The sequence below is a fragment of the Aplysia californica genome, unplaced genomic scaffold, assembly GCF_000002075.1.
Source record: "Aplysia californica isolate F4 #8 unplaced genomic scaffold, AplCal3.0 scaffold00127, whole genome shotgun sequence".
In the NCBI taxonomy this organism is placed as follows: Eukaryota; Metazoa; Mollusca; class Gastropoda; order Aplysiida; family Aplysiidae; genus Aplysia; species Aplysia californica.
In genome coordinates, this window is record NW_004797397.1 from 874,040 (window position 1) to 887,928 (window position 13,889).

Sequence of the window (13,889 nt, forward strand, 5' to 3'; positions counted from 1 at the left end):
AGGAAAAATAATCAAAAACAACGAAAAAAGTACAGAAAAGACAGCGATACTTAACTTTGCGACAAATAAAGTACAAAGAGGCTGCAGATATATTGCTTGTTTAAACTTTGTCAAGTTTGTCAAAAGAGTTTTTTGTGCAATAAATCGTATGCAAGAAAACATAACAAGAGTTTCTTTAACTCTGTTGCACTTTGTACATCATCTGTGAGCTTGTGAGAGTGGTTGGTCAGTGTGTGTCGGCCTACTTTGGGGAAACTGCCCTTTTGATCTCTGCTTGTCATTGTTGGGTGACAACCCTTTGATGTCTGATGGTCATTCTTGAGTAACTACCCTTTGATGTCTACGGGTCGGTTTTGGGTGACCCTCTTTGATGTTTGATGTTCCATGTTGGGTGACCGCCCTTTCATGTCTGAAGGTCATTGTAGAGTTACCGCCCTTTGAATTCTGATGGTCCTTGTTGGGTGACCGCCCTTTGGGGGGGGAGGGGGCATTGTTGGGTGACCGCCCTTTGATGTCTGATGGTCATTGTTGGGTGACCGCCCTTTGATGTCCGATGGTCAATGCAGCCGGCGTCTGTGATGTGAACAATGGAAGCTATGTCAAAGCAAGGACCGACAATCGGTGTCGGTGATTTTGAAGACAAATACCCCTCTTTAGGGGGACGCTTGACTCCACTATAAAAGTGAAGGGGTCTGGACATTCCTTCAGTTCAGCATATCGCTCTCGCAGTGACAGGTTGGATACGTCTTGTATTTTCCTCTACAGAATTTCTCGACAACTCGGCAGATATCTAGCATGGCTACTCTCACGTTTCCCGATGTCACCGTCATTCGTGATGGAGACTTTCTGAACAATTTCAACTTGAAGTTTGTGCGTGTCCTTGCCAAGAAGAAGAATTCGCTAGTTTTGGAAGCTTCCATGAAGAACGACGACTCCATTCGTAAGGCAATCAAGAAGATCCCTTACCTGGACAGTAAAGGACGACATCGAGGTCTCGAGGACAGCACCGAGGAGTTGACCATCATGCACAACGTTCAGCACCCGCACCTCATGAAGATGGACTGGGTGGTCACGTGTGACAGCTTCCTGGCTATCTATATGCCCCTGTGTTCTCAGGGATCTTTGGATGGATTGCGTCAGTCGCTCCAATGGGACCAAGTGGAACGGGTTTTCGTACAAACCGCCTGTGCCCTGAGATATCTCCACGACCAGCGCTGTGTACACGGGGACGTGAAGCCAGACAACATCTTCCTAGACGCCTCCGGCAACGCCATCCTCGGAGACTTTGGTTGTTCTCAGATCTTACCTGATGGAGAAAACACCGTGAGTCGCTGGAGAGGAACTCTGGGATACCATGGACCTGAGTTTTTCCTTGGTTACAAATTCGACCCTTTTCTGGTAAGTTTTTCTTCTTTATTTTTTACGTTTCAGCCTTGATTTGTTGTGGTCATTACACAGGTTAGACGTGCGTTTTTAGCACACAGAAAGGTATCTGCTGTTTGTGTTTATTCTGCCAAAGAAATATTATTACTTTTATGTCTACGCTTTCACCCTTTTGTCTAATTCATCGGTATTAGGGTGTCATCACTTTTATTACACAATCTATCTATATTATTTGTAGCATGATATCGTTATCAATTGCTTCAATTTTTATGATGTTTGATATTAATGTAACGTGATTCCGATGTCTAATGTTCCGGTCATTTGTTTTCTTTTTTTTCAGATGGACGCATACGCACTGGGAGCCACGCTGTGGTCTCTGGTTTTCAGACTCAAACCAGCAGACCTGGATCTACTGGACGTTGTGAGGAATTTTTCTCTGCCCGAAATGTTCAGGTAAGACAGCTATAATACTGTCATGGTTTACTGAATTGTATTATATATTAGAACGCAGTAGAATGGTTTCCACCATAGACGTTTTCGTTGTATGCTTTGATGTGAAAGTATAAATTGTATTGAAACGTTGATGAAGTTCTGTGTGGATACGGGGCTTAAATAAACTAAAACATTTTTATATCTTTGACAGCATTTTTTTCATATAACTGAAGACTTTTATGTTTCAATTATTATACATTACTAATACCATCTTGCATCGCTTGGTATCCAGTTATATATCATGTTATGTGTCATCTTTGAAGCATTTTAAACGCATGTTATCATTTCTTTTTACTAATATTTAATTTGTTAAAACTTTTCTAACCTCAATCTGTATTTGTTTTCCTCCACAGAGAAGTTCTGAAAGGACTTTTGCGCGGAGATCCTCAGAAGCGACTGTCTGTTCCCGGCCTCTTGGAGTTCTTGTCTACTCGTGAGAAGCTCAGGGGAATTATGGAGGGTTTGTGAGAAACACGGACCTTTGGTAGTCGCAACCTTTTTTCTTTCTATTAACTAATTTGATACTAATTTTTCTTTCCTACTAACAGTAATAGCACAACCCAACACCGAGCTCTTTTAAATCTCGCTGACTTAATTTTAATTACAGTTTTGGTACCATTAAAAGCAATAACATATTTTTTTTAAAGATTAACCCGAACACTAACAAATTAAAAAAAAACCTTTTTAATTGACACTAGGTATAAAGTAACCAATATTAAGTAAATGTACTCCACAAACTAAAAAACACTAAATTAAATACACTTCAAAAACTGATTAGGAAAAGAACACTGAGTAATCAAAACTAACTGTAACATATTAACTGATCAAGAATAATTATACAACACTAACTGGATTACGCTAAGAAAGACCAGCTAGCCAATGCCAAAACACTAGCTAAGCATCATTACACCTTATCTAACAAAGTCAAGTTGTAAATTAAATATTACTAGATTTAAATTTAAGGAAAAACAGACTAAAAAGTTATTCAGAAAAGAGCTTAAGTAATGAATACTAACTTTAACTTAACAATATTAACTAATCAGCAATAACTATAAAACCATAACTGAATAACGCTAACTATGAAATACCAGCTGGCCAATTCTAAAACACTAGCTAACCATCATTACACCTCATTTAACAAACTCAAGTTGTAAAACATTAGCTGTCTCCATCAACCACTGACAAACTGCGCCCACTACTAACTTATCAATGCCAACAATTAAAGAACACATATTAACCGCTGATAAACCAAAATCAACCTCTAACTACCCACCATTAACCATTTTAACAACCATTTTAATTACTAACTTACCAACACTAACCACTAACTAACCAACCCTAACAACTAATTAACTAACACTAACTCCCCCAGACGTGAGCGCTCGGTAGCGCCGTCTTTTTAATCAGGCCTCAGTGTACTGTGTACTCTGTGACGGTCCCAAGCCCGTGAAAACTGAGAGGGAAAAGACGAGTTCTGTGATGAAGAGAACTGTAGCAATGTGGACAAATTAAAAATGCGCCTATGAAAATAAACATTGTTCCCCCTTTGCCCTCTGCGAAATATAACCCTAAATACTGAGCATACAAGTGCTTCAACTCTTTTTTGACATACTACTACTAAAAAACACTAAATTAAATACACTTCAAAAACTGAAAGGAAAAGAACACTGAGTAATCAAAACTAACTGTAACATATTAACTTTTTCAATTTCCAGTTTTACAAATTTGCCCTCATTTTCTTGATCTTTTCAGCTCATTGTTACTTTTATAACAACAATAAATAATTTTAAAAATAAAGAAGACATGCCTTCTAAACAAAAGTAAAGAGACTACGATAAACAACATTGAGCTGTTTCAGCTTGGGCTGGAGGGTTTACAACAGGTCTTTCGATTTCTTTGTTTGATTCAAAATGTAGCAACCTTATTCGTGTGTCATATCGCTGAGCATTACCAGAATGTTCTTAGAGTAAATCTAGTATTCTCTGCCGACACAGCCAGTATGTATGTGTGTCTGTATGTGTGTTTGTTTGTTTGTTTGCTGTATATCCAGAATCCAGACCATTTTGGACACAACTGAAATCGCGCCGGGGAAAAACAGAGTCATTTTCAGTAACTCCACAGATAAAATGTCTTGTAAAAGGCGTTACTCACTACAAGATCAGAAGCCCTCACCTCTGCGAACTCTTCCCTTTGCCCTCCTCCCCTCCCATCCCATTTCATCAAACCCCTACATTCCCCAAAGGGCACCTTTCCACCCATTCCCCTCCACCCACACTTCTTCTATATGCTTCTACATTCCATTCTCTTCGAATACGTTTTGTTTACTGAGACTTTTAAAAAAACCTTTAAAAAACCCACCAAAAGAACCAACAACCAAGAGCAACAAAAACGAACACACAAACATAAACAAACGTGATCAGTGTCCCCATACCCCGTGACCTGAGAAAGAGAAGAAAACAAGGAAGAAATTCCCCAGTAGTCCGTCAGGAAAACCGAACAATGACCAATCCCAACACTCTCAGTTCAGTCGCCTGTCTCCCCTCGACACCTCTCATTTCCCCACCCCGCACCCCTCCACCCTCTCCCCCCCTTCCAATCCGTTCTCTGTTCTTCATTACTCCAACCCCTCCCATCCCTCACCTGTTTTTAATATTTGAATTATTTTTTTTAAAACAAAACAAACCCAACGTGGTCAGTCTCCCCATTGATCTGAGAGTGAGAAGAAAACAAGGATTATCAAAGAAAGATGAACACAGTTAACATTTCTTTGTCGAAGGCCAGAGAACCCAAACAATGGCCAATCATAACACTCTCAGTTCAGTCGCTCGTCTTGGGATCTTACAATGGGTGAATAAAAGGCGTGGCTTAAGATATGAGGGCCGTCCTATTCCACGTTTGTAGCCACTCGTGATTTAACTTACTGTGTCAAAAAAATGTCATTAAAGGCACATGGGTTATTTCTGCCAACGAAGTACAGGATGTAGTTACTTTTACAATGTGTCCCCGTGGTTTTATGCACTTCGCATAATTTAGCCAAATTTGATCATTTTTTTGCGTAATTTCTAATTTTTTTCCCTTTTTTGCTCTTTGTATAAATTAACAGAATCGCATAATTTCACATTTTTGGGTTCAGTTTGCATAATTACACATTTTTTCTTTCATAAAAAGACGGGGCAGTACAAAGTATATGAAATGTGTTTTGAAAAGTGAAGCATTAATAAATATATTTTTACTTTAATTTTTTTAATTCCTATTATGAGGTATTGGGAGTGGGGGGGGGGGGGGGGCTATGTGGTGGTTAGGTTTCTCTAACTAACCACGTTGTCACAAGGCTTTATTTACAACAAAAAAATAGTACAATTCTGTTCCCGATCTTCCTTCAGCATCTATTCCCGCGAAGAAGCAAGTGAGAAAGGCTGGTCACTGTGTGTCGGTCTTCTTTTGGAGAACAAGCCTTTGATGTCTACTGGTCACTATTGGGTGACCGCCCTTTGATGACTTCTGGCCATTGCAGCGTCGTCTTTGATGTAGACAATGGAAGCCACGTAAAAGCAATGTGGGGGGGGGGGGGGTGAATCTTTGTTGATGTTATTGAAGACAAAAAAAAAACACTCTTAGATAATACGGTGGAAACAAGTAATAAAACCACGACATAATATTGTCAGCCCAATAATATCATCTAAACATTATTGTTTTCTAAAAGCACCGATTAAAAGAACACACAAAATGAAAGCAGGTACAAGCCTTTGGGACAAAGAAAGTACAGTGGGCCCCGCTCACATGTTGCTCCATTAAGCTTTTTCAAATTTGTCAAAATAATTTATTTGTGGTATAAATATTGTTAGAAGGAAAATAAAATTGACATGAGCTTTCTTTAACTGTGAGCTTGTGAGAGTGGCTGGTCAGTGTGTGTCCGCCTTCTTTTGGGAAACCGCCCTTTGATCTCTGCTCGTCATTGTTAGGTGACCGCCCTTTGATGTCTACTGGTCATTTGCCAATGTTGAGTGACCGTCCTTTGATGTCTAGTGGTCACTGTGGTGATGTCTCTGGTGTAGGCAATTAAAGCCGTGTCAAAACGTGCCAACGGTCACAAACATTAATTTTCTGTTTTATTTACATAATAAAATTTAACACGTTATCTTTTGATAGTATTTATTACGTTATCCAATATTTAGCCTTCATTCAAGTTTACTAACGTCATTTTACAAACATCAGTATGTCTGTTTCTATTAAGGGTTTATTTATTTAAATCATTGCCATGAGGCCTCGTTTACTACTAAATACTATACTACTTTGGTTCACGTACTTGCTTCAGCATCCATTCCGGCGAAGAAGCAGGTGAGAAAGGCTGGTCACTGTGTGTCGGTCTTCTTTGGGGAAGCCGCTCTTTGACATGTGCTAGTCGAGGCTGGGTGACCGCCCTTTGGTGTCTGGTAGTTGTTATTGTGTGACTCCACTTTGATGTCTACTGGTCACAGTTGGGTGACCACCGTTTACTGACAGGTGGTCACAGACGGATAACCGCCCTTAGTTTCTGATGGTCATTGTTGAGTGACTGCCTTTTAATATCTGCTGATCTCTACCGGGTGACTGTCCTTTGATGACTGGTGGTCTCTACTAGGTGACTGCCTTTGTTGTCTGGGGGGGGGGGGGGTCAATGTTGGATAACCTCCCTTTGATGCCTACTGGTCATAGCGGCGGAGTCTGTGATGTAGACAATTGATGCCGTGTCAAAGCAAGAGCCGACAATCATTATTGATGTTTATGACAACATCCCCCTTCTCCCACCCCCAAATAAATATTTTGTTTTAAAATGAAAGAAAACAGAAAAAAAGACAAAAACAAACCAAAAACAAACAAAACAAAAACAGCAAAACAAACCCCCCCCCCCCCCCCACTGAATATACACTAGTAAAAAATTAAATATGGAGGTTCATACTATTCTCAACTAATTCACCCGTCAAAGAGCTGTCTAACTTATTAAAATTTACTTATCGTGTTTACATATAACTATTTTTATGAGTAAAGTAAAGTAAAGTTGTTCCCGAATCCGATCTGGACATTGGAGATTGCCATGTTAGTGAGACAACTTACAAGAATTTCGGCCTTTTCTATGAGAACCGATTGAAAACAAAGAAAAACAAAACAAATAGAAAACAAATCAAAGAAGGAAAGACTTGACTGAGAGCATTTTACTTTGAGGGAAAAAAGGTTGCTTGTTCATACTTTTTCAAATTTGTCAAAATAATTCTTCTTTTTTTTCGACATATCGTTTGCAGGAAAACGTGACAAGAGTTATCTTTAACTCTGTTGCACTTTGTACATCATCTGTGAGCTTGTGAGAGTGGCTGGTCAGTGTGTGTCGGCCTTCTTTGGGGAAGCCGCCCTTTGATGTCAGACGGTCATTGTTGGATCACCGCCCTTTGATGTCTGATGGTCATTCTTGAGTAACTACCCTTTGATGTCTACGGGTCGGTTTTGGGTGACCCTCTTTGATGTTTGATGTTCCATGTTGGGTGACTGCCCTTTCATGTCTGAAGGTCATTGTAGAGTTACCGCCCTTTGAATTCTGATGGTCCTTGTTGGGTGACCGCCCTTTGATGTCTGATGGTCATTGTTGGGTGACCGCCCTTTGATGTCCGATGGTCAATGCAGCCGGCGTCTGTGATGTGAACAATGGAAGCTATGTCAAAGCAAGGACCGACAATCGGTGTCGGTGATTTTGAAGACAAATACCCCTCTTTAGGGGGACGCTTGACTCCACTATAAAAGTGAAGGGGTCTGGACATTCCTTCAGTTCAGCATATCGCTCTCGCAGTGACAGGTTGGATACGTCTTGTATTTTCCTCTACAGAATTTCTCGACAACTCGGCAGATATCTAGCATGGCTACTCTCACGTTTCCCGATGTCACCGTCATTCGTGATGGAGACTTTCTGAACAATTTCAACTTGAAGTTTGTGCGTGTCCTTGCCAAGAAGAAGAATTCGCTAGTTTTGGAAGCTTCCATGAAGAACGACGACTCCATTCGTAAGGCAATCAAGAAGATCCCTTACCTGGACAGTAAAGGACGACATCGAGGTCTCGAGGACAGCACCGAGGAGTTGACCATCATGCACAACGTTCAGCACCCGCACCTCATGAAGATGGACTGGGTGGTCACGTGTGACCACTTCCTGGCTATCTATATGCCCCTGTGTTCTCAGGGATCTTTGGATGGATTGCGTCAGTCGCTCCAATGGGACCAAGTGGAACGGGTTTTCGTACAAACCGCCTGTGCCCTGAGATATCTCCACGACCAGCGCTGTGTACACGGGGACGTGAAGCCAGACAACATCTTCCTAGACGCCTCCGGCAACGCCATCCTCGGAGACTTTGGTTGTTCTCAGATCTTACCTGATGGAGAAAACACCGTGAGTCGCTGGAGAGGAACTCTGGGATACCATGGACCTGAGTTTTTCCTTGGTTACAAATTCGACCCTTTTCTGGTAAGTTTTTCTTCTTTATTTTTTACGTTTCAGCCTTGATTTGTTGTGGTCATTACACAGGTTAGACGTGCGTTTTTAGCACACAGAAAGGTATCTGCTGTTTGTGTTTATTCTGCCAAAGAAATATTATTACTTTTATGTCTACGCTTTCACCCTTTTGTCTAATTCATCGGTATTAGGGTGTCATCACTTTTATTACACAATCTATCTATATTATTTGTAGCATGATATCGTTATCAATTGCTTCAATTTTTATGATGTTTGATATTAATGTAACGTGATTCCGATGTCTAATGTTCCGGTCATTTGTTTTCTTTTTTTTCAGATGGACGCATACGCACTGGGAGCCACGCTGTGGTCTCTGGTTTTCACACTCAAACCAGCAGACCTGGATCTACTGGACGTTGTGAGGAATTCTTCTCTGCCCGAAATGTTCAGGTAAGACAGCTATAATATGTCATGATATACTGATATATCGTGTTTAGAACGCAGTAGAATGGTTTCCACCATAGACGTTTTCGTTGTATGCTTTGATGTGAAAGTATAAATTGTATTGAAACGTTGATGAAGTTCTGTGTGGATACGGGGCTTAAATAAACTAAAACATTTTTATATCTTTGACAGCATTTTTTTCATATAACTGAAGACTTTTATGTTTCAATTATTATACATTACTAATACCATCTTGCATCGCTTGGTATCCAGTTATATATCATGTTATGTGTCATCTTTGAAGCATTTTAAACGCATGTTATCATTTCTTTTTACTAATATTTAATTTGCTAAAACTTTTCTAACCTCAATCTGTGTTTGTTTTCCTCCACAGAGAAGTTCTAAAAGGACTTTTGCGCGGAGATCCTCAGAAGCGACTGTCTGTTCCCGGCCTCTTGGAGTTCTTGTCTACTCGTGAGAAGCTCAGGGGAATTATGGAGGGTTTGTGAGAAACACGGACCTTTGGTAGTCGCAACCTTTTTTCTTTCTATTAACTAATTTGATACTAATTTTTCTTTCCTACTAACAGTAATAGCACAACCCAACACCGAGCTCTTTTAAATCTCGCTGACTTAATTTTAATTACAGTTTTGGTACCATTAAAAGCAATAACATATTTTTTTAAAAGATTAACCCGAACACTAACGAATTAAAAAAAAAACCCTTTTTAATTGACACTAGGTATAAAGTAACCAATATTAAGTAAATGTACTCCACAAACTAAAAAACACTAAATTAAATACACTTCAAAAACTGAAAGGAAAAGAACACTGAGTAATCAAAACTAACTGTAACATATTAACTGATCAAGAATAATTATACAACACTAACTGGATAACGCTAAGAAAGACCAGCTAGCCAATGCTAAAACACTAGCTAAGCATCATTACACCTTATCTAACAAACTCAAGTTGTAAATTAAATATTACTAGATTTAAATTTAAGGAAAAACAGACTAAAAAGTTATTCAGAAAAGAGCTTAAGTAATGAATACTAACTTTAACTTAACAATATTAACTAATCAGCAATAACTATAAAACCATAACTGAATAACGCTAACTATGAAATACCAGCTGGCCAATTCTAAAACACTAGCTAACCATCATTACACCTCATTTAACAAACTCAAGTTGTAAAACATTAGCTGTCTCCATCAACCACTGACAAACTGCGCCCACTACTAACTTATCAATGCCAACAATTAAAGAACACATATTAACCGCTGATAAACCAAAATCAACCTCTAACTACCCACCATTAACCATTTTAACAACCATTTTAATTACTAACTTACCAACACTAACCACTAACTAACCAACCCTAACAACTAATTAACTAACACTAACTCCCCCAGACGTGAGCGCTCGGTAGCGCCGTCTTTTTAATCAGGCCTCAGTGTACTGTGTACTCTGTGACGGTCCCAAGCCCGTGAAAACTGAGAGGGAAAAGACGAGTTCTGTGATGAAGAGAACTGTAGCAATGTGGACAAATTAAAAATGCGCCTATGAAATAAACATTGTTCCCCCTTTGCCCTCTGCGAAATATAACCCTAAATACTGAGCATACAAGTGCTTCAACTCTTTTTTGACATACTACTCTCCTTTTTCAATTTCCAGTTTTACAAATTTGCCCTCATTTTCTTGATCTTTTCAGCTCATTGTTACTTTTATAACAACAATAAATAATTTTAAAAATAAAGAAGACATGCCTTCTAAACAAAAGTAAAGAGACTACGATAAACAACATTGAGCTGTTTCAGCTTGGGCTGGAGGGTTTACAACAGGTCTTTCGATTTCTTTGTTTGATTCAAAATGTAGCAACCTTATTCGTGTGTCATATCGCTGAGCATTACCAGAATGTTCTTAGAGTAAATCTAGTATTCTCTGCCGACACAGCCAGTATGTATGTGTGTCTGTATGTGTGTTTGTTTGTTTGTTTGCTGTATATCCAGAATCCAGACCATTTTGGACACAACTGAAATCGCGCCGGGGAAAAACAGAGTCATTTTCAGTAACTCCACAGATAAAATGTCTTGTAAAAGGCGTTACTCACTACAAGATCAGAAGCCCTCACCTCTGCGAACTCTTCCCTTTGCCCTCCTCCCCTCCCCTCCCATTTCATCAAACCCCTACATTCCCCAAAGGGCACCTTTCCACCCATTCCCCTCCACCCACACTTCTTCTATATGCTTCTACATTCCATTCTCTTCGAATACGTTTTGTTTACTGAGACTTTTAAAAAAACCTTTAAAAAACCCACCAAAAGAACCAACAACCAAGAGCAACAAAAACGAACACACAAACATAAACAAACGTGATCAGTCTCCCCATACCCCGTGACCTGAGAAAGAGAAGAAAACAAGGAAGAAATTCCCCAGTAGTCCGTCAGGAAAACCGAACAATGACCAATCCCAACACTCTCAGTTCAGTCGCCTGTCTCCCCTCGACACCTCTCATTTCCCCACCCCGCACCCCTCCACCCTCTCCCCCCTTCCAATCCGTTCTCTGTTCTTCATTACTCCAACCCCTCCCATCCCTCACCTGTTTTTAATATTTGAATTATTTTTTTTTAAACAAAACAAACCCAACGTGGTCAGTCTCCCCATTGATCTGAGAGTGAGAAGAAAACAAGGATTATCAAAGAAAGATGAACACAGTTAACATTTCTTTGTCGAAGGCCAGAGAACCCAAACAATGGCCAATCATAACACTCTCAGTTCAGTCGCTCGTCTTGGGATCTTACAATGGGTGAATAAAAGGCGTGGCTTAAGATATGAGGGCCGTCCTATTCCACGTTTGTAGCCACTCGTGATTTAACTTACTGTGTCAAAAAAATGTCATTAAAGGCACATGGGTTATTTCTGCCAACGAAGTACAGGATGTAGTTACTTTTACAATCTGTCCCCGTGGTTTTATGCACTTCGCATAATTTAGCCAAATTTGATCATTTTTTTGCGTAATTTCTAATTTTTCCCCCTTTTTTGCTCTTTGTATAAATTAACAGAATCGCATAATTTCACATTTTTGGGTTCAGTTTGCATAATTACACATTTTTTCTTTCATAAAAAGACGGGGCAGTACAATGTATATGAAATGTGTTTTGAAAAGTGAAGCATTAATAAATATATTTTTACTTTAATTTTTTTAATTCCTATTATGAGGTATTGGGAGTTTGGGGGGGGGGGGGGGGGGCTATGTGGTGGTTAGGTTTCTCTAACTAACCACGTTGTCACAAGGCTTTATTTACAACAAAAAAATAGTACAATTCTGTTCCCGATCTTCCTTCAGCATCTATTCCCGCGAAGAAGCAAGTGAGAAAGGCTGGTCACTGTGTGTCGGTCTTCTTTTGGAGAACAAGCCTTTGATGTCTACTGGTCACTATTGGGTGACCGCCCTTTGATGACTTCTGGCCATTGCAGCGTCGTCTTTGATGTAGACAATGGAAGCCACGTAAAAGCAATGTGGGGGGGGGGGGGTGAATCTTTGTTGATGTTATTGAAGACAAAAAAACAAACACTCTTAGATAATACGGTGGAAACAAGTAATAAAACCACGACATAATATTGTCAGCCCAATAATATCATCTAAACATTATTGTTTTCTAAAAGCACCGATTAAAAGAACACACAAAATGAAAGCAGGTACAAGCCTTTGGGACAAAGAAAGTACAGTGGGCCCCGCTCACATGTTGCTCCATTAAGCTTTTTCAAATTTGTCAAAATAATTTATTTGTGGTATAAATATTGTTAGAAGGAAAATAAAATTGACATGAGCTTTCTTTAACTGTGAGCTTGTGAGAGTGGCTGGTCAGTGTGTGTCCGCATTCTTTTGGGAAACCGCCCTTTGATCTCTGCTCGTCATTGTTAGGTGACCGCCCTTTGATGTCTACTGGTCATTTGCCAATGTTGAGTGACCGTCCTTTGATGTCTAGTGGTCACTGTGGTGATGTCTCTGGTGTAGGCAATTAAAGCCGTGTCAAAACGTGCCAACGGTCACAAACATTAATTTTCTGTTTTATTTACATAATAAAATTTAACACGTTATCTTTTGATAGTATTTATTACGTTATCCAATATTTAGCCTTCATTCAAGTTTACTAACGTCATTTTACAAACATCAGTATGTCTGTTTCTATTAAGGGTACATTTATTTAAATCATTGTCATGAGGCCTCGTTTACTACTAAATACTATACTACTTTGGTTCACGTACTTGCTTCAGCATCCATTCCGGCGAAGAAGCAGGTGAGAAAGGCTGGTCACTGTGTGTCGGTCTTCTTTGGGGAAGCCGCTCTTTGACATGTGCTAGTCGAGGCTGGCTGGGTGACCGCCCTTTGGTGTCTGGTAGTTGTTATTGTGTGACTCCACTTTGATGTCTACTGGTCACAGTTGGGTGACCACCGTTTACTGACAGGTGGTCACAGACGGATAACCGCCCTTAGTTTCTGATGGTCATTGTTGAGTGACTGCCTTTTAATATCTGCTGATCTCTACCGGGTGACTGTCCTTTGATGACTGGTGGTCTCTACTAGGTGACTGCCTTTGTTGTCTGGGGGGGGGGTCAATGTTGGATAACCTCCCTTTGATGCCTACTGGTCATAGCGGCGGAGTCTGTGATGTAGACAATTGATGCCGTGTCAAAGCAAGAGCCGACAATCATTATTGATGTTTATGACAACATCCCCCTTCTCCCACCCCCAAATAAATATTTTGTTTTAAAATGAAAGAAAACAGAAAAAATGACAAAAACAAACCAAAAACAAACAAAACAAAAACAGCAAAACAACCCCCCCCCCCACTGAATATACACTAGTAAAAAATTAAATATGGAGGTTCATACTATTCTCAACTAATTCACCCGTCAAAGAGCTGTCTAACTTATTAAAATTTACTTACCGTGTTTACATATAACTATTTTTATGAGTAAAGTAAAGTAAAGTTGTTCCCGAATCCGATCTGGACATTGGAGATTGCCATGTTAGTGAGACAACTTACAAGAATTTCGGCCTTTTCTATGAGAACCGATTGAAAACAAAGA

General features: G+C 39.7%; 2 protein-coding genes across 2 annotated transcripts; both read left to right on the forward strand.

Annotated features, from left to right (window-relative positions):
- The first annotated feature begins 795 nt into the window (after window positions 1-795).
- Window positions 796-3,278, forward strand: LOC101857181 (serine/threonine-protein kinase GRIK1-like). The gene is made up of 3 exons (XM_005096375.3): window positions 796-1,398; window positions 1,724-1,836; window positions 2,229-3,278. Exons 1-3 carry the CDS (start codon window positions 796-798, stop codon window positions 2,341-2,343), a joined length of 831 nt encoding a protein of 276 aa, XP_005096432.1. The 3' UTR covers window positions 2,344-3,278.
- Window positions 3,279-7,759: 4,481 nt separating this feature from the next.
- On the forward strand, window positions 7,760-8,811 carry LOC101857402 (probable cell cycle serine/threonine-protein kinase CDC5 homolog). Its single transcript, XM_005096376.3, has 2 exons — window positions 7,760-8,362; window positions 8,688-8,811. Exons 1-2 carry the CDS (start codon window positions 7,760-7,762, stop codon window positions 8,802-8,804), a joined length of 720 nt encoding a protein of 239 aa, XP_005096433.3. The 3' UTR covers window positions 8,805-8,811.
- The last annotated feature ends 5,078 nt before the right edge of the window (window positions 8,812-13,889 follow it).